The 26,587-nt window shown below is 32.7% G+C and overlaps 1 protein-coding gene across 1 annotated transcript; it reads left to right on the forward strand.

Annotated features, from left to right (window-relative positions):
• Nucleotides 1–326: 326 nt before the first annotated feature.
• On the forward strand, nt 327–26,368 carry BCAS2 (BCAS2 pre-mRNA processing factor). The gene is made up of 7 exons (XM_085810381.1): nt 327–570; nt 8,223–8,315; nt 8,990–9,060; nt 10,386–10,487; nt 23,239–23,349; nt 23,488–23,568; nt 26,141–26,368. Exons 1-7 carry the CDS (start codon nt 496–498, stop codon nt 26,247–26,249), a joined length of 642 nt encoding a protein of 213 aa, XP_085666507.1. The 5' UTR covers nt 327–495; the 3' UTR covers nt 26,250–26,368.
• The last annotated feature ends 219 nt before the right edge of the window (nt 26,369–26,587 follow it).

Consider the following 26,587-nt stretch of genomic DNA (forward strand, 5'->3'; position numbering starts at 1 on the left):
TCGTGTTAGAAAAATAATTTCGTATTCTCTAAATTAAATAAATAAATATTTATCCACTTAATTAATTATAACAAAGATTCTGCTTAAGTGTATCCAGAAATATAATCTCAGTCTCTTATTTACCTTAAATTTAATTTATCTGTTTCTCAATGATTCCATTCAACATATTGCCTAATTCCCCCGAGGAATATTTAGGTAGTAAGAATTTAACAAATTTATTTATTATTTATTCAAAGAAAAAATTATTCAAATAAATTTTTAACTAGATCCATTTTACGATTTTTTGGTAGAGGTTACTTTATTCTAAAACTAGAGAAAAAAGGTTGGCAACAAAATTAAGAGAGATTGAAAATTCTAGACCGGTGTTCGAAGTTTTTTGTGTTTATGTTTAGTATTTGCGTTTCGTGGAAATCGGTCTGTACAATTAAAAGTTACGAGTTATTTTTGATCGAAAAAACTGCTCATATTTTGCTTTCATTTAACATCAAAACCTAAATGGCTGGTGAAGTAATTGTTGATGCATTACCTTATATTGATCAAGGATATGATGATCCTGGAGTTAGAGATGCGGTATGTTGTTATTTATTGTTGCAGAAAAATCAGTAATAATTTTATTAATAATAATTTTATCAGAAAAAATAATAATAAATAAGAGAAGAAGAATATAAATCTCCAAATACGAACAACGACAGTGATAATTCAACAAAACGCAAGACGAATGGTTGCAACCTTCAAACAAGCGAATACGATGATCCGATAGGTTACCAGGTTTGAACTATTATCACCAAAGTTGGCAGTGTTTACATTTACGGGGTTCTCTGCGGAAGTGCTTCCGAACACACAATTTAAGCTAAAAACACGAAACAAAAGCGAAAAATTTAGATAGCAAAAACGTAAAGTTTTTAACCAAAAATATTTGACAAGAATCCATGTACACGGCGATATGTTTTAACTTAAAAAAACATCTACGAATGGCACAATCTAGGCAACGAACAAATCTACGAACTACTCACACCTCGCTTTAATAAATTAACATAACAACAAAATAAATTTCAAAGAATACCATGTACACAGCGTTCTATTTCAACTTTAAAAAAACATCTACGAATTGCAGTAATCAACTAAATAAACTAATATAACTAAAATAAATTTCAAACAATTAAAAAAAAACAATAACGACAGAAATTCGTACTAAAAAAACAATGAACATAACAATTCTACAAAATAAGAACAAGAATAAAATAAAATGCACTTACCATAAATTAATGTTTTTTTGAACAGCAGAAATACCAACTCCATACCGCCACGTAATCACTATCGTATTTATGTGACAGCCAGGCACACTATCCAGAAAATTCATATTATGGTTCACAAATAAATAAAATCACAAATCCCGACTTCTATCATGCACAGCCACTAAAAATAATCTCCCAGATCCTCTTTCCACACCTCCAAATACCCATTGTCCCTCAACAGGATGGCCACGATGATGTTTTCCTTTTGCCGAATTTCAATTCAGCAACTTCAACCATTTTCTCTTTCCCCCCTATTTTCGCGAACCAACGAGCTCCAGCGAAAGATTTTTCAACGTCAACAGGGTTGCCATACAACACGCAATCATGCAAAAAACCAGCACATATCGCCCCATTTGGTGAAATTAGGGCGTATATCAGAGTTGTACCCTCGATATTTATAGATAATTATCTGGGACTTTGGAATGTAAAAAATGTAGATTTTACCTAGATATAATGTACAAAACATACGAGGGTAAATAAAATGTAAGCGAGTCTTGTGTTTAAATAAAATTTAATTAATAAGAAATATCGGAGAACACAAGCGCAGAATCACCCACTGCTTGGCGCATTTTTAAGAATTGCACATACTCGATAACAATGTACACATTATCTATTTTAACTTAAAAAAAAACATCCTATAATTGCACAAAAATGTCATTTTGCACTCCCTTGACTTTATCCATGTACACATCAACTTATTTTCACTTAAAAAGTCAAAGAAATTTGACAAAAATCAAATTCCTCTTATTCTTGGAAAAAGCGCCAAACAAATAAGTGGGCGATTCTGCACTTTGCCCGAAACATCTACATTTCTGCAAATTATTTTTCTAAATAATCAGTTGCATTTAGAAGCACAATATTGCTGTGTATGGAAGTCTCTTAATTTTATAAATGAAATCTCGGTTGATCTTTGGATTATGGTAACTTGGCGATTTTTTGGCAACCAACTCTGCTACAGCAACCCTCTATTTTTTTATTTTTTTTTTTCCGCCACCATTTTGTCTTCACGAAGTAAAGACATGTTTCTTTTCTTTTTATTTACTCAATACTTTTTCCAACAATCTACTAGCCGAATTACACTTATGCAAGAAATTTTATCTAACAAAACTGCTTAATCATGACAAATATTCACTGCAAAATTGGTAAAAAGTGCACAATAGCAAACTCCTTGCACGTTTTTCAGAATAACACCTACACATAAACCATGTACACGCCGACTTATTTTTATTTAAAAAAACATCCCAGAATTGCACAGAAATGGCATTGCGCACACTCTTCACTATATCCATGTACACTGCTTTTTTCTCATAAATTAGAAAAATTTCACGAAAATGCATGAAAATTTTGTGAATCTTTAAACCCGGTAAAAAGAACATATATGAAATTCCCTGATCATGAAAAAGTATTTACCCTTTCCAAATATGAACATTTCCACATATAAAATAAATAAAATATCCAAAAACTTTTACCTCTAAATCATCTATTACATTATAAACGTCACCAACGAATTCATACCGCAAACTTTACAAATACTTAGTGTCAAATATTTAAATTATTTCCATGCACGTTTACTTCAACTTAAACGTATACCAAATTCCTACAAACATAAAATTCACAAAATAACTGTCATTTAATTAAAATATAATTAAATTCAAAAACACTACTTAAAATATAAATGAGCACATACATTAAATTAATAAAAATTAGCTTACAATCCTAATTACTTTAAACTAAATCATTGCTAATAACAATTTTCCAATAATACCAAATTACTTTACTTCCACCTTACATTTAGAACAATGCATAAAAATAATATTCTCAAATAATTAAAAATACTAACTTACCTAATCTTCTTCAGAAACTTGCTTACATGGTGGATACACTTTTATTATCGATACAATAAAATTATTGAACGATTTTTTCTGCGAATTTTTCCTCCACTAAATAAAAAGCAAAATTCTCTTTATTACAATGCCTCGGAATGGCGCTTTTTATAGCACTCCACGTGCCTCTATTGTATTGGTAAGTGCACCTGTTTCCGGATCTTTAAAATAATATTACACAGCGCCATACAATCCGAAAATTATTCAACACTACTTCACACAACTCACAGTGAAGCTTAATACAAAATAATATACTGCCACAGATATTTTTCCAAATTTCCCCCCTTTTCCGATTAAAGAACTGTAATTCGTCCATTAATATCACATGACATATCTCATGATCTCTCATTTCCCTCACACAAAATAGTGCGTAATCGGAACTGAGTACTGCTCACATTATTACCAAAGTCCTGGTAGTAACCTTTATCGCCTCCAAAATGTCGCCAAACTACCAGTTACCATATTCCAAAGATCAGCCAGAATGTCTTTTCTGAAGTGGGATAGTTTTGAGTTGTGTTTTAATATTGAATAAATTTCATCATTGAAATTTATTATAAGAGCATTTTTATATATTGTGTTAAAAATTTCAAATTAATGGGAAAGAAATGAGAATACCACATTTAATCTTAACAGAATAAAAGATGCGTTTGCACATTGTGATGTAATCTAATCATCATATGACTACGGCTGTTTTGATAACATTAAACAATAAGAAAAATTATCCTTTAATTAGCCATTTGGAAATATAGTTGGAATTTAATGAATGTAATATAAAAATTACTAGAATTATATAAATAGGCATTTTCACAGCATTTTAATAGAAAAATTGTTGGCGCGGTTTTTACAATCATCAGCCATCTTGAAGAAGTCTACAAACACATGTTAGTGTCTTTAATGTTCATTTATAAACAATTTGTAACATTTCTGAAAATTATTTGATCAATACTGTTCTCTTAATCTAATACTTGGAGGCCATCCCTCACTGGAGGAGAATCTGCGTAAAATTGGTACTACTTTGGTAGACAGTTGCACGGATTTTTGGCGATTTTCGTTGGCGCGTTTTTTACAATCGTCAGCCATCTTGAAAAACGCTGTGTTTACGCATAGTAAAGTATTTGAAACTTTAAAAAAATATATATCTTTAAAAGTAATGAATTAATTTTTTGTTGAAAATGTTGTTTTTTAAGATGGCAGGCAAGTGTAAATAAATACATTTACTATGAATATAAAATACTAAAGTAAGGTTATTATTACTTTCATATAGCAAAGAATAGAATAAAAACACCGCTATAAAAACATTGTGCCAACGTTTAATTCATTAAAATATTACTTAAATTGAATATCGAATTAAAAACATTATACCAACATTTAAAAGAATTAAAATATTGCTAAATTCAAATACTTTAAAATACGTTATATAGAATATAATTAACATTAAAACATATGTGACAATAATTATCTCAGCAATTTTTGAAAATATTGTATTAATTTTTTTAACAAAAATTTAAGTATACAATTATAAAGTAAAAAAAAAAATATGTACTTACATTTTTTTGAGTCATTTAACCTGTCGTTTATTGATAAGCACCACAAAAAAATCGGAATCATGATTTAGATATCAATGAAAAAAATTTGAAAAATGTAATATTAAGGGCAGGAATAAAAAAAATTATAATTAGATAAAGCAATTTAGAGCCAAATTAATGGATCATAAAGATTTAAAATAACAAAATTTGAGGGAAAAAAAAAAAAAAACCCTCCAATAATAGGTATTGTTTCTAAGATTTTGAAGATCCTTTAACCGTCCCTCCCTGAAGTACAAAGGACAATTTTTTTATTCCGATACCAATAATTCTTCGTACTTACCGATAACAACATTCATCTTTGAAGGAATTCGAAGATATGAATTAAATTTTAAAATGGCGCGGTAATGCACAAATTTTCAGTAACCAATCAAGGAGCTGATTACAGCTCGTGGGTAGAGTAGAAGGTACCGTTTGTATTATGGCGAAGTTGTTGTTTGATTTATCGCCAAGTTGTTGTTACATTTATGGTAGCCTGAGTAGTTCAATGTTATGGAAACCCTATTGTGACGTAATCGGGTGCATTAAAACATAGACATCGGTTTATCTTTACAATATGGTAACTGGTAGTTTGGCTACATTTTGGAGGCGATAAAGGTTTCTACCTCGCACTTTGATAATAATGTGAGCAGTACTCAGTTCCGATTACGCATTATTTTGTGTGAGGGAAATGAGAGATCATGTGATATGTCATGTGATATTAATGGACGAATTACGGTTCTTTAATCGGAAAAGGGGGGAAATCGGGAAAAAATCTGGAAATTTTGTATGTGGCTTTATTCTGTGTTGTGTGAAACAGTGTTCGTGAATTTTTGGATCCCATGGCCGTAACTAAAGTGAATTCGGAATGGGTATTTATGTATGTATTAATTTAATGTATGTGCTCATTTATATTTTAAGTAGTGTTTTTGAATTTAATTATATTTTAATTAAATGATAGTTATTTTGTGAATTTTATGTTTGTAGGAATTTGGTATACGTTTAAGTTGAAGTAAACGTGCATGGAAATAATTTAAATATTTGACACTAAGTATTTGTAAAGTTTGCGGTATGAATTCGTTGGTGACGTTTATAATGTAATAGATGATTTAGAGGTAAAAGTTTTTGGATATTTTATTTATTTTATATGTGGAAATGTTCATATTTGGAAAGGGTAAATAGTTTTTCGCGATCAGGTAATTTCATATGTGTTCTTTTTACCGGGTTTAAAGATTGAGAAAATTGTCATGTATTTTCGTAAAAATTTTTCTAATTAATGAGAAAAAAGCAGTGTACATGGATATAGTGAAGAGTGTGCACAATGCCATTTTTGTGCAATTCTGGGATGTTTTTTTAAGTAAAAATAAGTCGGCGTGTACATGGTTTATGTGTATGTGTTATTTTGAAAAACGCATAAGGAGTATGGTATTGTGCACTTTTTCCCAATTTTGCAATGAATATTTGTCATGATTTGTGATGATCATCGTATTTGTCATGATGTCATGATTATCGTTAGATAAAATTTCTAGCATAAGTGTAATTCGGCTAGTAGATTGTTGGAAGAAGTGTTCAGTAGATAAAAAGAAAAGAAACATGTCTTTACTTCGTGAAGACAAAATGGCAGCGGGAAAAAAAAATAGAGGGTTGCTGTAGGAGAGTTGGTCGCCAAATTTTCGCCAAAAAACGCCAAGTTACCATAATGTAAAGATCAACCTAAACATCTGTAATCATTTACATTAAACATCTGTAAATCTGGGAAATTTTGAATCATGGGATGTTTTGTAAGCGTTTTTGTGGTGTGTGTTGGTTTGATTCTTTAGACGGTAGAATGGCCGAGTGTAGTAAGATTAATTTGAAGTTTTTGTACGATTTGGAGCGAAAGGGGAAAAGAGCTTTAGGTGTGTAAATGAAGGTTTACTTAGTAGCCATTATAAGTGTCCTGTATGTAGGAAGGATATGCGTCTAGTCGAACGTAAAAACTGTTTAGATGGATTTGAATGGGCTTGTAGGAAAAAAGCTTCAGATGGTCACTATGTGAAGCGTTCGATCAGAAATAGTACCTGGTTTGTAAAACGCCATTTGAGTATGATTGATATTTTGATTTTTATGTGGATCTGGGTGTACGAAGAGAATTCGAAAATCATGGGAAGTGAATTAAATGTATAACATGTTTTTCCTTTTTTATGTTATTTTATTGTTTGGTTTAAAATGTATTTTATTGAGATTATGTATTTTTTGTTTGCCTATATGGTAGAATTTGGTGCTTCTTTGACTTCATAAGTGAAAATATATCGATGTGTACATGGACAAAGTAAAGGGAGTGCGCAATGCAAGTTTGTGCAATTCTGGTATTTTTTTAAAGTGAAAATAGGTCGACGTGTACATGCATAAAGTTAAAAGAATGCGCAATGCCATTTTTGTGCAATTCGAGGATTTTTTTTAAGTGAAAATAAGTCGATGTGTACATGGATACCGAGTTTGTGCAATTGTTTGTCTTGTTCTTTTAGCTTTGTGTAGCGGCGATTTTTGTCCCAAAAATCGCCGCTTCGCAAGCCAAAATAACGAGTCAAAGAATTGCACAAAATTGGTATCTATGTACCGCCAAGTTTGACCAAGGGGTACCCTAAACTATACTTTTACCCAGCTCGTTAATGCACAAATATTCTATAACCAATCAGAGAGCTGATTACATCACACCTAGAATTAAAATTATTTAAATAAACATACATAAGAAAACCATTTTTCAAAAAATAATGCAAAATTAAATTGTATTTTAATATTTAACAGCCGTAAATAATGTTTAAAACATTAGATTAAATTTATAGATATTAAAACTAATTACTTTTAAAGTGAGGTGATGTCACTGATTATATCATCCACAACATAAAATTTCATAAAATATCATAAACAATAAAATTTTTATTTCAAGTAAAAATGCAAAATTAAATTGATTTTTAATATTTAAAAGCCATAAATAATATTTGAAACAGGGAATTTAAGCATAATAAAATGCATTATTTTTAAAATAAAATGACAACAAAGTATTGGTTACCATAAATAACTTATCCAGCAATGGGTTTACCATAAGTCGTATTACTTGCCAAAAGAAAAATCACAAAAATCCGTGCAACCATCTGCCAAAGTAGCACTGTAAAATTAAGTAAAAAAGTACTCTTAGTTTGACATATGTGTTTTCAAATGATTTCGTTTTTCTAGGGCGAAAAAATTCTGCAGATATTTTTTTTTTGTTCCTGTTCTTTTTGTATTGAATATCATGGTACTAATCACAGTTATAGAATTCATAATATACATTATTTTGAAATTTTTAAAGCGGATGTTTTTGTTTCACATGTATGATCTGTAATTAGTAACAAAGTAATGATAGTATTATTTTTTAATTATAACTGTAATCATTCAGAAAATTGGCTGAAAACAAAATATATCAATATCATAATAAGAAGCATTTTTTGTTTTTCTCCTAGGTGTTTAATATGGTCGAAGAAGAAACACGTAGGTATCGTCCAACAAAGAATTATCTCGAACATCTGCCGGCTTTAAATTTGCATGCATTTGAAGTAAGTAGCATTTTTATTATATCGTTGAAAAGTTTATATAATAAAACAATAGTTGGTTTACTTTTGTATTTATTTATCACCAGAATTCAAAGGAAGAAAGTGTGATTGAACTATTATGTTCAATCACACTATGTATGTAATTAATAATGTACTTTTTTTTACAGAAAGTTTTTGTTAATTATATTATTTGAAACTGTATTAATTTCAACAGTGTTTTTAAATCACATCATTACTAGGCTTGCTAGTAAATTTATTTTGTTTTGCAATAGGTAGGAAATAGTTTTTGATTTCCTACAAAGGTTTTGAAAACTATCGTCTACCTTCCCTTCCAAAAAAGAGGAAAAAGGAAAATCTTACAGAACCGTAAGAGAGAATATAATGTGAAATTTCTATCTATCAAATAATAGTACCTATTCTTCTTAAAGATTTATGCATACTATAAATGTATATATTTAGTAGAAAAGTACTAAATTCAGACCTCGTTATTTACAGATGTCCTATTTGCAACATATAACTTTTTAATGCAGCATTTAAAATAGCAAGACATTTCATGTTACCTCCGATTATTACAAAATGTTCAGTGTTCCAAATTTGACTGAATGTTTACTTGTATGTATATAACAATAACTGTTGCATTTATCTAACAGCTATTTTTATTTTATCTTTCTTTCTAGACTGATGTCATAAGAACAGAATTTGAAAGACTACAAGCACGATTACCTATGGAAGTATTAAGTATGAAAAGGTAATTTAAGAGAATATAATTTAAATACTTTATTAAATATCTTTCTTGTGAGAATGCTAACTGCTCTTGAAAACTATGCGGTACTTACGTGTTATTGCATCCACCTAGATAAAAGTCACCAAATTTTCAGAACGTTCCAAACTCTAGGAACCATGTTTGTAACCATTCTTCAAGCAATTGTACTCATAAAAGATCTTTAAGTCAAGCAATGTTGCCGTTTTTGTATGCATTCTTTTTATTGTATTCCAAGTTGCCAATGGTTTTATAAACAAATAACATCATTACATCAGGATACTTTTGCCTTGAACATAGTTATAAATATATATTTGTGAGACCAGCCACCAACTTAAGATGTGCAATTCTGGAATTTTTTTTTAAATTGAAATCAGATCATTGTGCACTTGGGAAGAAGAAAAAAACAAATTACAGAAAAATTTGGAGATGGATGTAAGTGTTTTATTTTTTAATGTCTCACAATATCCTTATTTAAATGTTAAAATTTGTATTTTAAATTGTTAAAATATGTTTTATTTTCATGTGTTGATAGTATTTGATGACAATAAATAACAATAGGAATAAAAAATGCAGTAAAAGCCACCAATTTGCACCTGATAAATAGCTTTTACCTTTTCATCTGTAAAAAATCAGCAAATTGCACCAAGGTATGTAAGCATCAAATCTGGAAAAGTACTAAAAATTGTACATAATTGTGAGTAATAATACCTGTCAAATTATAGCAAGATGAAGTCTTAAAACTCTGGATCAGCCTTGTTGAAGATGCATTTGATTGAAACTGTTTTGTGAATGATTATGCTGATCTGCGCTGAGCTAAATCAGTGAATATATATTTCTCTGTGAAAAAGCATGTATTCAAATTTAATCTAACAAAAAAATCCTCAGTGCTAAAGTGCAAAAAGCCATCCTATTAGTGATTTATTTTTTTCTAATATTTAACCTGGAATTTTAGATTTATGTTTCATTTGTAACTACAAAATTACATGTCAAGTGTTGTGTTGGTTGTTCTCAATCTTTTCGAGACCCAGTGGTTCTCAGTCTTTTTCACTATTGATAGATCATTCCTCACCTTCTTGCCAGAGTACTGTTGTTTTTAATATTTATGAACTAAAACTAAATATTTAACAGCTAAATAAGAGATTCACCCCAACTATGAAATTCTCCCCCAGAAGGTGGAATCCCCCTCTGATCTAGCCAGATTTCCTTCAATGTTACTATATAAAAGTCTAGAAAAGCTGTTTCTCTTGTTAATGCAAAGATAATTTGATTATTATTCTGTTTGAGACTGAAACTTTTAATTACTTTTAAAGGTATGAATTGCCTCAACCACCAGGCGGTAAAATGACAGATCTGGCGGCATGGACGGAATGCGTCGAAAATTCGATGGCACAGTTGGAGCATCAAGCCACTCGGTAATTTAATGCTTTTGAAATAAAATGAGCCTTTTTATAATTTCTTTTTTGAAGACAAAAATTAAGATCTGTAAACTTAACATATCTCTTCATGTATTGTCCCCTCTTTTTAATAATTTTATCATCCAGAAATGGAGAGGGGAAGATTATGTGAATCATTTCATTTCTGAAGAATACAGTTATGGTAAGAACATAACAGATCAAAAGTAATGATGGATAAACTACATTTTACTATAATAAAAGTATTTCTTTAAAAGAAATTGCAATATGAATATATAGTAATACTAACAATATACTAGCTGTCTAATAAAACAGATTCATTTCTACTTCCTGTAGCTTTAGTCTCACCCATTATTGTTGCCTCTGCTATTCTTTAGGCCTCCAATCATCCATAATTAAACAGAGGAAATAAATATGCAACCAATTCGATGAAATCATGGATTGAATGTCGGCGCACATTTGTTTCGTGGTGGGTCAGTTTTTGTATTAACTTGGCATAAAATTCAACAGTTAGAAAGGAAAGTTTCAATGCAACATTTGCAGGTAGTTTGCAGTAGTAGTCTTTGTAAGAAAGACAAGAACAATCATTACATGGATGAATTCATTTTAAAATTTAGGACAGTTCGTTCTCTTTTTTTGAGGAAAGGGAAAATAACAGGAATAGTTTTTAAATTTTCAGAACCTACCCTAACAAAGCTGGAAGGGGAGAGTATGTGAGGAAATATGGTATTTTCGTACAGTAGGTTTCTCTAAAATTCTTATATTGACAGTATTGTTATTGTATTGACATTATTCTGTGTTATTTATATATGCTGAGTGCCGCCTGAGATAACCACTGACCTGACTTTGTTGTAAAAGTCTTCCAGTGTTAACAGTCATCTTGGCAGAAGGGAATATTTCTTCCGTGTAAAAATATAAATATTACATGGGCATACAAGGCCTGTGTATAAGCATAGATATGTGAATTACATTGTCTTGTACAAGTTACATGTAATAGTTACATAAAATCATGACAGTTATGTGCACATTTAAACATTATCCAAATTCACATTTACAATACTTTTACTGAGATAATCAAAGTAAACTTGCAATTCATTTACACATTAACTGAATTTTCAATGTAATTTTAAACTGCTTTACAATATTATTTTTATCAAGTACATACAAACTGGATAGTAATATGCTTACATTACAATAGTTTTGCTCTTACAGTCCTGTTACTATTCTTACTGTCCTGTTACTATTTCTAGTGTCGATTTTCAATTGTTGTAGTATTTTGAATTGCTATTAAAATTATGCTGTGAAGATACAATTCTCAAGGGAGGGGGAGAATTTCTTAGTATCTTGCTGAGCATAGCCAAATCACCTCCTCTATTTAAGTTTTCGTTTGCTTGTTGCCGCAAGTATTCTCTGCTCATTGCGGCCAGTATTCACTGCTTGGCATTTTTAAATGCAGTTTATCAGTTTTTGAGCAGTTGAAGAGAAAGTGATCTGCATCACCTACCACACCACATTCATACAATGCTGATGCTCGTTTGCCGAATCTCTTAAGATAATGTGGGAAGGGACCATGGCCAGTGTAGAATTGAGTTTGTGCTCCCTTGTATGTATTAACTGAGCATGTAACTTTCGGAGAGAGCCTATGCTAGCAGAATGAATAAAGGGATAATTTATGTTAAATTTATAACACCTTCCCCTAATTGCATAACATTAATGGTATATTGTAAGGTATGTGTTTATAATTTAATTTCATACACTTGATGGCTGTGTACCATGAAATTTGGGACTGAATACACAAATCAAATTTTGCAAGAGTCAAGTTTGTGAGTCAGAAAACATAAAATTTGAATTGATATATAATTATTTACCATTTTAAATTAAACAAATTTTTCAATTTTAATTATACATATTAAAGTAAATCAATGTTGAGTGAGTGATAAAAAATTTTACAATTTATGGTATTTACAATATATGGTATTTTTCCATTAAAAACTCCACCTAAGAAAGGTTTTGGTTCCACATCACAAAAATTGTCAAGTGTGGTAATGACTGTAGAGGAAAAGACATGAAATACAATTTTGAAGATTTTCAAATTAAACAACTGTTTGGCAGACTATTTTGAAAATTATTTGATTATCTGGCAAACTATTTGAAAAAAATTTAGCTCCTTTCTAGGATTAAAATGCTAATGGTTGTTGATTAAAAAGCCATCAAATGTAATTTTGAAGATTTTCAAGGTTAAACAACTGTTCGGCAAACTCTTTCGAAAAGTTACTTGATTATCTGACAAACTATTTGAAAAAAAAAAAAAAATTAGCTCCTTTCTAGGATCAGAATGCTAATGGTTGTCAATTAGCATGTTGACTGCCAGGGCACTTTTCGGATTCCGATCCGAGAAGCCAAATCGATTTAATCATATTATATTATTAAAAATACTAATTATGATTCATAACAATCATTAAAAAGTTTACAGGATTTTTTCTTTTTTTCTTTTTCTTTTTCTTTTTTTTCTTTTTTTTTTTTTTTTGTGTGTGTGTGTGTGTTGAAAAAGGGGATTCTACGAATTATCTTGTAGTCGGCTTTTGTTAGACAAAACTCTTCGCAGAAGCCCACTATGAGTTGATTCGTGCAGACATGCTTCGACTTGTCACCTAGGTACAGCTAAAACAAGCACTAAGCGAGTCAGTAACTCTTAGCTGCTCAAAAGTGGCATGTCAAGAAACTATGAGATAACTCGTGTTGGGCATCCTGAAGAAGAGTGCTAATACGAGTTATCTCATGTTGAGCACTCAACGTGTTAACCTCTTAATGCACTCAAGCAAGTTAACTCAGGTATGCTGAATAAATTATTTCCATGCATCTGAGTATACGTTAAAGACCTTTTTTTTTTACCCTCCCAGATATGTGTACTACAAAATATATCTTGTACAGTTTTCAGTTGAAAGAAAGAGGTTGAGTTAAAATTAAGAATTAAAAAATTGGCAGAAAAAGAATCAATGAATTTTTATTATTTTGTCACTAATATTAATATTTCTATATAGTAACAATAAATATTAATATTTCTACACAGTTTTCGGTTTTGAAAATGATGTCATTCATCTTAGGTTGGCATCACCATTGTTGCATTCCCACTATCGGTTTTTATTAAAATTGTGAGATGGCATCATGCTCGTTTACTCTTTAGAACAGTGCAAAAAGCAGGTTTTTATTGTGCTTAATTTTTAGTGAATATTTCTATAACGATGAAAAAATTAGCAAAACTGAATCGGATTAAAAAAAAAAAGACATAACTAGTAATAAACAAATATTAATTCTTACTAAAATTGTTCCATGGCACCAAATACATTCTACACTGTTCAACAGTTTTATTCGAGTTTGGCAAAATTTTGCACCATCCATCTTGAACCAAAATAAGATGAAAATCACTAACTACCTGAGATTTCAAAAAAACTACCTTCCTCCTCAAATGAAGTCTGAGTAAAACCTATGTAACACTGGTTACTTCAGTTAATTTACATATATTGACTTTCAGAAACTGAATATTGTTTGCTGTTTTTGTATTAGGAAATGTCCATTCCTAAAATGTAAGCAAGTGCTTATATCTGAAGCACTATAGTTGATCTCTTTTGCATTTTGCATTCTGTAATTCTTCTGTAATAGTTTCTACGAAATCTGTCATGTAGCAACATAGTTGCAGTAAATTTTATGGACTGCATTAGTAAAGAAATACTTTTTAAAATTAAGTTACAAATAAGCAAAAATAATCACTAGTTAAAGGTATTTTATTCTAAACCGAGTAATATATGTTATTAATATAAAAGATAAAGTTTCCTAATTACTAAGAATACCATTTTCAAATTATTTTTTTTTATACAGTGCAGAGTCTAAAATCCAGGTGTTTAATATCTGGAATGATCTAATTTCTCAAACCCGAGGTTTGAATATTATATCTTTCTGAATACCAGGAGTCAACCAAAAGATTAAGCCAGCCAAGGAAACATATAAATAAAATAATAATAAAAGAATCATCTTACAAAATCTGAGAATCTAATATTAAAAAAAAGGAAGAAGTTATACCATAAAGCCGTTTTTCTCCCAACTAAGATTCTTGCATATCACTTTTCAAATTCCTGCTGGCTAGGAAAGTCGCATCATAGCCAGTAACAATCACATTTACTGATATTAGCCAGGATCACACTTTTGCCCCTTCAGTGGTTGGAGAGGTGAGAGGCAAGGCAGGTGTTGGACATTTTATTGCCCAGTGCAGATGCTATGGTCCTAAATTCTGCTGCCTGGCACCTCCCTAAATTCTTAAATTTTTACTGCCTGTAAATTCTCATGCTTAGCGCCTCTCCTAAATTCTAAAAATTTTACCATGTAAGGATCTTAAGTTTTACTAACGTTTATTTTATTTTAAATCTTTACTATCACTTCTTATTTTCTACTTCCGGCCAGAATTATAAGTGTGAAGGAGTTTATGCAAAGTGTCTGGCGAACGCCAAGTATTTAAGTGTGGCCTTTTTGCCAAGCAGAAGAGAGGAAGCCGTGAGTTCGAAGCAGGCCGCTTACCTTAGAAGTTACGCAGTTGCTACTTTGCCTTCCAGGCCAGAGGTTTTAATCCTCTTGATAAATTAAACGTATTGTAGTGTTCACAGTCTCTGTGCTACATACGCTTTCTGTTATTATAAGGCCAATCTTATTCTAAAGTTAAATTAGAGTTTAGTTTTATTTTGATATCTTTTAAGTTAGACCCCGAGTGGAGGGTCATTGTATTCCGAAGTACGGAAGTCATTGTATATAAAGAAAAAAATAAAGGGTTTTGTATACCCTTCGTCTGTATCCTGTCTACTTACTACAATTAGTGAACATAGCTTTAGTAAGCTCTCTGTTCTAGTCAGGTCATTGTATGTTTCCGAAGAAGGTTAGAAGAAACATTGAACCTGATAGTGGCGCCCGACGAAGAATAACCATGGCCGAGTTTCAAGAAGAACCTGTGCTGCCTGCAGAAACAGCTCAGAATCCAGAAATGCCAGCTGCCGCCCTGGAAGGATTTGGGTATATTGTCCAGACCATGCGCGCTTCGATGAAACCAGAAGCAACGTTTAATGGAAACTCACAGGTAACCAGTTTTTTGGAAAAATTGGATGACCACTTCATGCTCTACCCCGTGCACGAGTTTCAAAAAGTTACCTTAGCTACCAGCGCTTTGAGGGGCCAAGCGCTTAACTGGTTCAAATGTATCGGCAGAAGTCTCTTGGGTCAAGCAGGAAGTCCCACCTATACTTACGAAAATTTCAAGACTGCCCTACTAAAAGCCTTCCCTGTTGTAAGGGATCGTGCGAAATTAGAAACAGAACTTTTCAGTATATATCAACAAAGAATGGAAAACCTCTCGAGTTTTATTTTAAGAAAAATTCACGTTTTCAAGCTCTTGTATGGAAACCGTCCGGATCCTGAAATAATTCAAGTGATTTTGCCGAGGTTACTACCCCAAGTGCAAGACTTTATTGAATTGAGAAATCCGACTACACTGGAAAAATTATTTGAGCTAGCAATCCAGTTTGAAAGTAGAAGAACGGCGGACGTCGAAAGAAGACGCCAATATCAACAGCGAAACCAATTTGGTACGCCAAGACTACAGCAAACTCAAGCACATGGCTACGGAGAAAAAGCGAATCAGTGGGTAAGGAAACCCGAGCATTCAAAAACAGCCGGCGAACGTCGACAGTTCAATAGCAACCCAGGAAAAAAGTCTCAAGGCCAGTGGAGAAAGAAGGAAAGCACCGAAAGGAAAAATAATTTAAACTAAAACGGATTTCTGCTGACGAGAGGGTGCGGAAATCCGAAGGCCACGAAAACCCCTCTTCCTACAAGTTAAATACAGTAATGGTGAAAAATTTAACTCTTCCGAAGATTGAAGTCTTGGTAAATAATATCCCGGCCACCGCACTCCTGGATACCGGCGCGCAGTGTTCCTGTGTGGCAGAAGTCTTTTTTAGAAAGTATTTTCGCAAATACCGCATATATAATGCGGATAATACAACAGTATTAGCGGCGCAAGGAGAACAATGTAAGTGCGTAGGTAAAGTACCTTTGTACATCCGTATCAAGGACGAACAAGTAAAGGTGATGTTTTTTATAGTAAAGAATTTGCAAGCACACTTAATACTAGGAATAGACTTTCTTTCAGACGCACAAGCTACACTGGATTTTAATGAAGCGTCTCTTAAGCTGACGATGAAACCAGTGCGTGTAGAAAAGGTTGAACCGCCAAGGTTAAATCTCGACCACCTGCCTAATGACGAGCAAGATAGAATCCGACAAGTGGTAAGTGAATTTGCTTCCTTATTTAGTGATATTCCAGGATTTACCCAGGTTACTAACCATAGTATTGACACCGGAGATGCATTGCCGGTTCGTCAAAAACCATACCGGTATGATAAGAATAAGGAAAAAATTATAGAATGGCATATTACCGATATGCTACGTAAAAAGATCGTAACGCCTATCTCAAGTAGTTATGCTAGTCCGGTGGTTTTATGTAAGAAAAATAATGATTATCCTTTGGAGCATCCAAAAAGGTGGAGATTCGCTATTGATTACCGTAAATTAAATTCCATAACGAAATATCCGGTATATCCGTTACCGATTATAGAAGAAATTTTAAGGAACATAAAATCAACCAAATTTATGACAACTTTAGACTTAACGAATGGTTATTTTCAAATAGGGATCCGGCCTGAGGACGTGCCTAAGACTGCTTTTATAACCAAGTCTGGCACTTATGCATTTTTGCGAATGCCGTTTGGCCTTTCAGGCGCCCCAGCAACATTTCAGCGATGCATGGACATTGTGTTAAGACCTGTTCTCGGAAAGTCCACATTTATCTATTTAGACGATATCATTATTACTAGTGATAATCTAGACCAACATGTACAGGATTTAAGACAGGTGTTTTCTTTATTAAATGAGGCTGGTCTAAAAGTTAATGTCGAAAAATGCAAATTTGCAGCCCCTGAATTAAAATATTTAGGTTACAAAATATCGCAAAAAGGGATCGAGACAGATGAATCAAAAATAATCGCTGTACAAAAGTATCCGACTCCAAACACGGCAAAGAAGCTCTCTTCTTTTCTAGGACTTTGTTCATATTATAGGTCCTTTATAAAAGATTTTGCGGCTATCGCTGAGCCATTGTTAAAATTAAAAAGGAAAAAGGCAAGATTCTCGTGGACGGCCGAAGCCAATAGTGCTTTTGAAAAATTAAAACAAGCATTAACGCAAGCCCCTGTGTTGAAATTTCCTGAAAAGGATGAAAATTTAGAAATTTCAGCGGATGCTTCGGATTATGCGGTAGGAGCGGTACTTTCGCAAAATCAGCAGCCAGTAGCATTTTTTTAGCCGAACTTTAAATCAAACACAAAGAAACTATTCCACGACCGAGAGAGAGGCACTTGCAGTTCTGTTAGCAGTGCAAAAGTTCCGAGTCTATTTTGGAAAGGCGCCGATAACAGTATATTCTGATCATGCGGCGGTAACTAGATTGTACTCTGGAAAAAATTTATCCCCAAGGTTAATAAGATGGGCACTCAAGCTGCAAGAATATAATCTGGTAATCAAGCATACCCCCGGAAAGGAAAATATCGTAGCAGATGCCCTGTCACGAATTAAATTAGACGAACAGGGTAATACCGTAAAAGTTGCAATGCTGACAGCGTGTACAATAAATTCCCGAGAAACTGTAATAACCGAACTGGGTAAGGATCCTGAGTTTGGAAGTATTTATGAGTATTTGAAGGATCCTGAAAATTTTAGCCACCAAGATATTGTGGCGATAAGAAATAGGGCGGCCCATTACGAACTAATAGATGGTCTATTATTTTATACAAAAACTACGAATTCCAACAACGAATTTCGACCTGTTATCCCAGCTAGTCTTAGATTAAATATCCTGCAAGAGCTCCATGACAGCCCTTTAGCTTCTCATGCTGGTATTCGAAAAACTACTCAACGCGTACGCGAGGCAGTCTACTTTCCTGAACTGCAAAAGTTAACAAGGGCGTATGTCCAGTCCTGCCCAACATGTCAAGCCGTTAATTATATTAATTTCCGCCCGGCCGGGTTTCTAAATAGTATTAAATCCGAATTTCCAAATGAAATAATCGGCATCGATTTATTGGGCCCTTTCCCAAAAAGTCAGTTAAACAAAAGTCGCTATCTCCTTGTTATAGTTGATCATTTTAGTAAATGGACCGAAATTGTTCCCTTAAAACGAGCCTCCGCGAAATTAGTTACCGATTCTATTTTAAATAAATATATTTTAAAATACGGGGCGCCCCTAAAAGTTATATCGGATAATGGTCCAAAATTTGTAAGTAATATATTTGAAGACATGTGCCAAAAACTGGGCATACATCATTTAAAAATGGTCCCGTATCGGCCGCAATCAAATATAGCGGAACGGGTCAACAGAAATATAGTGAAAATTATCCGTAGTTATGTTAAAAATTTTCATAAAAGCTGGGATAACTATGTCAATGAATTTGCTTTCGCCCTTAGGACCGCAAAACATGATACAACGGGCAAAACTCCTGCTGAGTTATTTCTAGGCAGAAAGGTTATAACACCGTTAGATAAACTATTTTATGTGCAACAAAGAGCCCCAGAATTTAAAATGGGTGATATAGAAAAACTAATAAAAGAAGCAAAAAAGAATACGGAAGTAGCACAAAGAAAACAAAAATTGTATTATGACTTGAAACGACGGGGAGTAACTTATAAAGTAGGGGATGAAGTACTAAAAATTAAGCATTCACTTTCTTCAGCACCAGAAGATAAAACTGCCAAATTTTTTCCACGCTTTGAAGGACCATATGTTATAGAAAAAATAACTCACGCTGTTGTAGTGTTAAAGGCAAGAAATGGTGAAACCTGTTCCGCAAACATTGACCAGATAAAACCATTCTATGACCGTAATAAAATGCAAATCTTTTCAGATCTTTTGCAGGATCCGGTACGGCAGACACCGCAGGTACAAGTTCCAGAGGTGGGAAAACGACAAGTACAAGGGCAAGCCAATGAGAGACAGAAGCAAGTGAAAAGAAAATTGCCCCGCGGAAAAATTGAAGGTACAAAGAAAAAGAAGCCGTTCCACCGTCCAAAAACCAGAGTTCACGAACACCCCCAGAATGAAGAAGGGAGAAGGACGACGTATGTGGAAAAGACCGGGAGAAAGGACGGCAACTATAACCCGGCTGTGAAACGGAAGATTGACTCATCCGACAGAACTCTCCGCAGCAAAAGTCACCGAACTGCGGAAGGGCCATCAACGGCGGAGGAAAAAGTACAAGAAAAATTTGAACGGCCAACAACGAGGTCCAAGCAGGATCACGACAGAAGTTTCCCGGTTCCACCAAGACCAGCTGCCTTCAAACGGCCAAGACCACAAGCAGAGGACAGAAGGAAGATGTTCAAGGGTGGCCGTAGTGGTGAAAAACGGAAGCTTCCAGAGGAAAGCACTGAAGGGCGAGCCCGTACAAGAAGGAGGATCAACCAAGCTACGGTCTGCAGCACCTTTAAAGACTGGGCCCAGAAAAGGATGTCTGAATATTACAAAGATAAGTAAAATTTTATGTTACTTTACAAACTTAAGTTAATCTTTCATTCTTACTGCAAGTGGCAGATTTCAAGAAGTTTTACCTCATGCGAGGTCTACCTTTATCGCCAAAAGGGCGAGAAATGAGTTGTGACCGATTTTCTTATTATGTTTTTCAATTACTCGCGCGTAAAACTAAAGTTGATGTATAATAGCGTTGTATAAAGACTTAAATATTGTAAAAAGTTATTGTATAAATTTTATTTAAAACATTCTAACAAGAAAGAAGTTTTAGTCTGAAAGACTTTTTGAAATGTAGTATTATTTCAATGTAGAAAGAATTGGCACTTGCTTTGAAAAGAATAGAAGTTAACAATGTACTACTAATGTATGTTTTCAAATGTGTAAAATTAACGGCATCTTGATATGTTCTTGTATACATGTGAACTGTTATTTTGAATGTTAAGAAATACCGTGATATGGTAAAAGTGAAAGTAATGTTAAAAATTTGTTATTCGTGTGACTGTAAAGATTAAATCATGGTGAATATGTGTTAAAGGTTGAATGATGTAGTTAGGCTCTCTGACGCTACACTTTAGAGTTAGCCACTTTCAGAATAGTACCTCAGGGTCTAGAGTTGAAATTAGGGTGTGTTAAGAGGTCTCGTATGTTGAATTTTAACACGTTAGTGTTTTGATTGTAGGAGGAAGTGTTGAACACATAGACAGAAACACATTCGTGTTTGGTGTTTTTACAACACATGTCAGAGAGCACGGGGAGAGATAATTAAAATAGTCATGAATGAAATAAGAATGTTAAGAAAAGTATATTCTATATGTTATTTGCAATGTCATTCTGTAACATTTCATTAAACTAGTTTTCCTTCCAGATCTCTGGAAGGAACCAGAATTGAATAAAGCTCCTGTTTTGATGCAGTACAGATGAAAAAGAAAAAAGATTGTTGTATATTCCGGGAGCTGCTATTGTAACAAATTTCTTTCTTTTAAAATTTTCTAGTTTCTAGCTAAGTTATGATTGTAAAAGTTTGGCCTCGCGTTAGTTTCTAGAGCTAAAAGTTTTCAACAAGGTCGTTTTAGACCTCAGTTTCAAACTAATTAACTCTGGTGGGAAGTATGTAAGGATCTTAAGTTTTACTAACGTTTATTTTATTTTAAATCTTTACTATCACTTCTTATTTTCTACTTCCGGCCAGAATTATAAGCGTGAAGGAGTTTATGCAAAGTGTCTGGCGAACGCCAAGTATTTAAGTGTGGCCTTTTTGCCAAGCAGAAGAGAGGAAGCCGTGAGTTCGAAGCAGGCCGCTTACCTTAGAAGTTATGCAGTTGCTACTTTGCCTTCCAGGCCAGAGGTTTTAATCCTCTTGATAAATTAAACGTATTGTAGTGTTCACAGTCTCTGTGCTACATACGCTTTCTGTTATTATAAGGCCAATCTTATTCTAAAGTTAAATTAGAGTTTAGTTTTATTTTGATATCTTTTAAGTTAGACCCCGAGTGGAGGGTCATTGTATTCCGAAGTACGGAAGTCATTGTATATAAAGAAAAAAATAAAGGGTTTTGTATACCCTTCGTCTGTATCCTGTCTACTTACTACAATTAGTGAACATAGCTTTAGTAAGCTCTCTGTTCTAGTCAGGTCATTGTATGTTTCCGAAGAAGGTTAGAAGAAACATTGAACCTGATAACCATTCCTAATTTTTGATTCTTGGTGCTCTTATAAATAACAGTACAAAGTGCGTAATCCAGACATCCATTATCCAGAATGATCTATAATCCGGACCTCAAAGCCACAAACCCCTTTTTTTTATGCTTTATGCATGCATATAAGTTCTCTATAATTCATGTTTAATGTAGAACAGACGATAGCCACGAATTTGAAGGTTTTCAAGGACATTGCAAACTAAAGGTGAAATTTTCTAGTTATTGTATTTTGTAAAGAAATGTGAAGAAGCGGTAATGAATGAAGATGATATAACAGAGTTTTTCATTGCGACGACAATGCCCCAATCAGCAATCAATTTACGGATGAGAAAATCTCTAATATGGTTCTAGATCCAGAAAATACCGCTTCCGATAGTGAAGAAAGTGACTATTGAAAACAAAAAAAAATTTCGATTGACAAGTTAGTCGGTATTCTCGACACAAGAATTACAGGACTTGAACAGTGGAACTTTGTAACTGAAAAAGAAATTATGTCTGTTTATAGAATTATAGAGAAAGTATTAGCACAAAAAATGAAGCAACTTACATTGAAAGAAATGTTTAATAAAGTAAACAAATAAATATTAAGCTTTTCTTTCTTGTAAATTTTGATACCCTTTATATCATAAATGCTCTTTATTTTATAAATTACAGTTTCATATTTTTAATTGTATAATTTCTGCATGCCATCTTACCAGATTTAAATTGATGATCTATAATCCGGTAAAACTCTTAATCCAGAATCGGCAAACTCCCGACGAGTCCAGATTACGGACTTTGTACTGTATAACGTTTTCTGCATGGTGCAGCCACATCGGCTCTGGATTCAGTTTTTTTTGGGGGGGAGGGTTCGCATTCTTCTGTCCTGCCTAAGCAATCAGCGAAGCACCAATGTTGCCATCTCTATGCATCATTTTATTATGCTTAACCCTCTTACTGCACATCCTGCAATTTCCGCAGGCAATGTAGAAATAGCAAAATTTGTGCAACCCACGATTTCTGTGGGGATGCATTTTTGCCGTCTATTTAACTGTGCAACCTGCTTTCCCCCTCTTCATGGTTTCATTTCAGCTTTTCTGTGATGTTTAATTATTTATTTAGATGTGGGCTAACAGGATGGTGTTAGTTGTCCACATTTCTGCGAAATGCACAATAATTTTTTCTAGCATTTTACGCTCGCTTTTCAGAGTTATGCAATTTTTTAACCTATTTTGATTTTTAAAAAAATATGCAGCGAGAGGGTTAAACCCATGATCTAAAATCCGAAATTGCCAAAGTCACGACGATTTCGGATCTCGGACTTCGAGATACGTCTAGCGAGCTACTTTAGCATAAATTGGTAGATTAGAAACACTGTACTTATGTATTTAACTTCTATTTTCGTTGTAATTATGGTATATGTTACATTAAAACAACATCACCTCTCGATTTACAGAATTTGCAATTTGGAACTTATGTGCATCTATGGATGTGAAGCATGGAAGTCATGCAATACTGTGTTGATGCAAATGGTAAATCAGGCTCAAAAGCAGTTGCAAGACTTAAGGTTTGTTACATATTTGAATATAGTTAATAAAAATTTTGTCTGCTTTAAAAAATTCAGTTTAGTGTTGAACTGCTGGTATTATTTAATATGTCTTGAAGATGTATTAGTTATGCACCATAATTGTTTGTTATGCTTTAGAAAGAAAATTTTAGAAGTTAACTGGCAGAGGAAAAACTCTCAAAATACGGCTGGTGAAAAGCTACGGAATTTGGAATCTAGGTAGCATTTTATTTGCTTCTTAACTTGGATATAACTTTATTTACTTCCTAACTTGGGTATAACTTTATTTACTTCTTAACTAAGCAAGACATATTTAGCATTTATTATGAAGTTACAATAAAATTTAAACTGTCTGTATCTTATTTGTTTTATTATTTCTATTTCTGGTGTGGGGTGTACTGGTTAATTTTTTTCATTGCATTATTTACATTTAATTCTATAATTGTGAGGGAAAAGGAAAAATAGTGTAAATTTTAGGAGAAAAAGTAAATTTTTATGCAATTTTAAATGGCTTCATTTTTCTGTCTGTTGGTTGCTTCAGTCAAATCTTGAAGTTCTTAACCCCTTCTAGCAAACGAATTTTCTTGGGTATATTAAAAAGTAAATTCTTCAAGCTATTGCCTATGAGCTAAAGTGATATTGTAGTTCCTTTGCAAAGTAGTTTAAACACAAAGTAAAGATTTGATTGTAATTCATAAAGTAAGGTAATCTAATTTTATTTTGAAATTTTTCTAAAACTAAAAGCATGTGAATTTTTTAAGCAGTTTTTTGTTGTAGCAAGTTGTAATAAAATATGTATCAAGACTAAGTCATAATTTTAACTCGTCTAAGTTCAAGTCAGAATAGCAAAAATGCTCTTTTTCAAAATTTCAAAAATTTTTATATTCCATATAATAACAATTATGTTATGTTAAATAAAGTAATGTTAAAATTCTTATACTTAATTACATTCAGAAATTTCTGCAACTTTGTCTTCATTTGATTCTAAAATCTTAATCACTTCATTAAATGAGATGAGATAGTGTAGCAATTGCAGAATACTTAAGCTCATTATATCAAATTTTGTTACTTTTTCTTTATGCACCTGCTACAAATTTTTTTTTTTTTAATTGTGAACAATTTTTAGTTATGAGAATAGTTTGTAGCAATTATGAGAATAATTATAACAGTTTTTAGTTCTTAGAATAGTTAACACTATTATTACACAGAATTTTTTCATTCTTAATTACTTAAAAAAGAAGCTGATATGAATGAGGACACTAAATGGGCGACAAGTTTACAAATATCCACTAATATGGCAGTGGCATTCAGAAGAATCAGCATATCAAAAATAGTAGATTCTGATACTTCTGATGTAGGCAGCGCCACATGAATTTTACTAACTAGGAATAAAAATGTTGATGAGTAGTGAGTCTTTGGTATTTGCTCTGCTATTTAGCGCTGCCCCAAAAATGTTCGATAGCTTGGGCATGACAACCTGCAACTGGATGATTATCTCGTTCCATCTTAGCACAGTGATCTAGAATAGTGATGAGGAAAAATTCTCCCGTTTCCCAACACAAACCTCCAAAAATCCACTGCGGAGATAATACATAACCTACGTTATATTTCTTTTTTTGTGAACAAACTTTGACGATTTTGTCAGTAGCACCAATCTTAGATTTAGGATGAAATATCAAAGAAATGCAACAAAGAGAACTTATTGTTCAAGTCTAGCATCATGTTGGAATGCAAGTGAAGCTGTCGTTCACAAAAGTCAGTTGTTTGCACCGTAAATAAATAAATCATGGACTAGTGAGGAATGGAATATGCGAGTTCTCAAAACATGTTTCATTTTGGATGACCAAAGATAGCAAAACAATTTAGCCTTTGGCAAATATTCGACTTTCATCAGATGCTTATTTGAACACAGCCTCTTTATGGATAAGACTGAACTTGAAGGAACATAATTGTTCTTTGCTAAATCCTACACCTTGGTCATTTATTAAATCCCAAATTTTCAAATCCATTGCGGTAAAATACTGTTGTAAAACATTTTTGTAGCTTCACTATTTCACAACAAAATTAATAAAAGTAGAGAGCAAAATGATTCCTGTTCCTTGTATCCAGCACAGCATCAACTAGATCGTAGTAAATTAAATTGATCCCCCCCCTCCAAAAAAAGGTTGTAGCCGGAAATTAAAAGATCACAAACACATTTTATTAATACATGAAAATAGATCCGAGATTCGTTAGTATTCCAAATACATATTGAAAGAGAGTTATATAATAGTGAGTGTTGTACCACTGTCCTGAAGAAGTAAGAAAAGAAAAAACGAGTCACACAATTAACTCCTTTGCTAGGTGTCCAGATTACAATGTTTATCGTGCTAATGGCGACAGTCCATCTCTATTTGCATACAAATGAATTTGAAAGAAATGAATCGCACCACGGAAGCAGTTCGACAAATGGTCGACTCCCCAGATGTAGACAAATAGTTAAATAAATTTTTATTAATTAAAATTTTAAATGCCAAGCACCCTATTTTTTTCCATTACGTACCTGCCATGCTTTTTGGCTTGCGATGATCTCTTCAACATTATCTGCCAAGTAGTGTTTCTGTTTCTTATTTATAAACTATACTTCTAACAAACTGTTTACAATTAAAAAGAACCCCTTAAATTTCAGTTTGTATTCATGTTACAGAATGAAACTATTTAAATGTACACCTTCTGTTCATTTTCAGAGAGTTTTCTAAAGCATTAATTAATGACCTTGTTTTTTAAAATGCATCTTAATTTTTTCTTTTAGTTGGGTAGGTCTTGTCAGTAAAAACTACGAAATTGAAAGAGCTTGTGCCGAAATTGAGAAAGAAATAAATGCACTCGAGAAAAAAATTGCCAAGAAGAAGACAACATGAAGATGTCTTATTATGTGGATATCTTATTATGCAATCATTTTGTTAAAACATGGATTCCCATTGTAAATACCATTCTCATTAAGGTAATTATTCATTAATAAATTTTGCTTGTAAATGCATGGTTTAAATCTATTCAATTTATTGTGTGTAAAGTATTCAAGTATTTATTTTGATAACATATATAAACATCTGCATATCTCAGATTCCATTCTGTACTTCCGATTTCATCTAAGCATGGCCCGAATGTACTAAAATGTAATAATACTCACACCTAAATTAAGTTTCATTTTAGATTTGTGGCAGAGATCTCAGCTGTGATTATTTTATAGTTGAATAAT

This window comes from Stegodyphus dumicola, chromosome 2, assembly GCF_044657685.1.
Source record: "Stegodyphus dumicola isolate Sdum_Otavi_A_Nest chromosome 2, ASM4465768v1".
NCBI lineage: Eukaryota > Metazoa > Arthropoda > Arachnida > Araneae > Eresidae > Stegodyphus > Stegodyphus dumicola.

Bases quoted from the DNA above. Each gene is read 5' to 3' on its own strand.
- BCAS2 (XM_085810381.1), top strand. From the start codon at position 496: ATGGCTGGTGAAGTAATTGTTGATGCATTACCTTATATTGATCAAGGA. The intron at 571-8,222 runs GTATGTTGTTAT...TTTTTCTCCTAG, and splicing joins ATCCTGGAGTTAGAGATGCG to GTGTTTAATATGGTCGAAGA. The intron at 9,061-10,385 runs GTAATTTAAGAG...TTACTTTTAAAG, and splicing joins GAAGTATTAAGTATGAAAAG to GTATGAATTGCCTCAACCAC.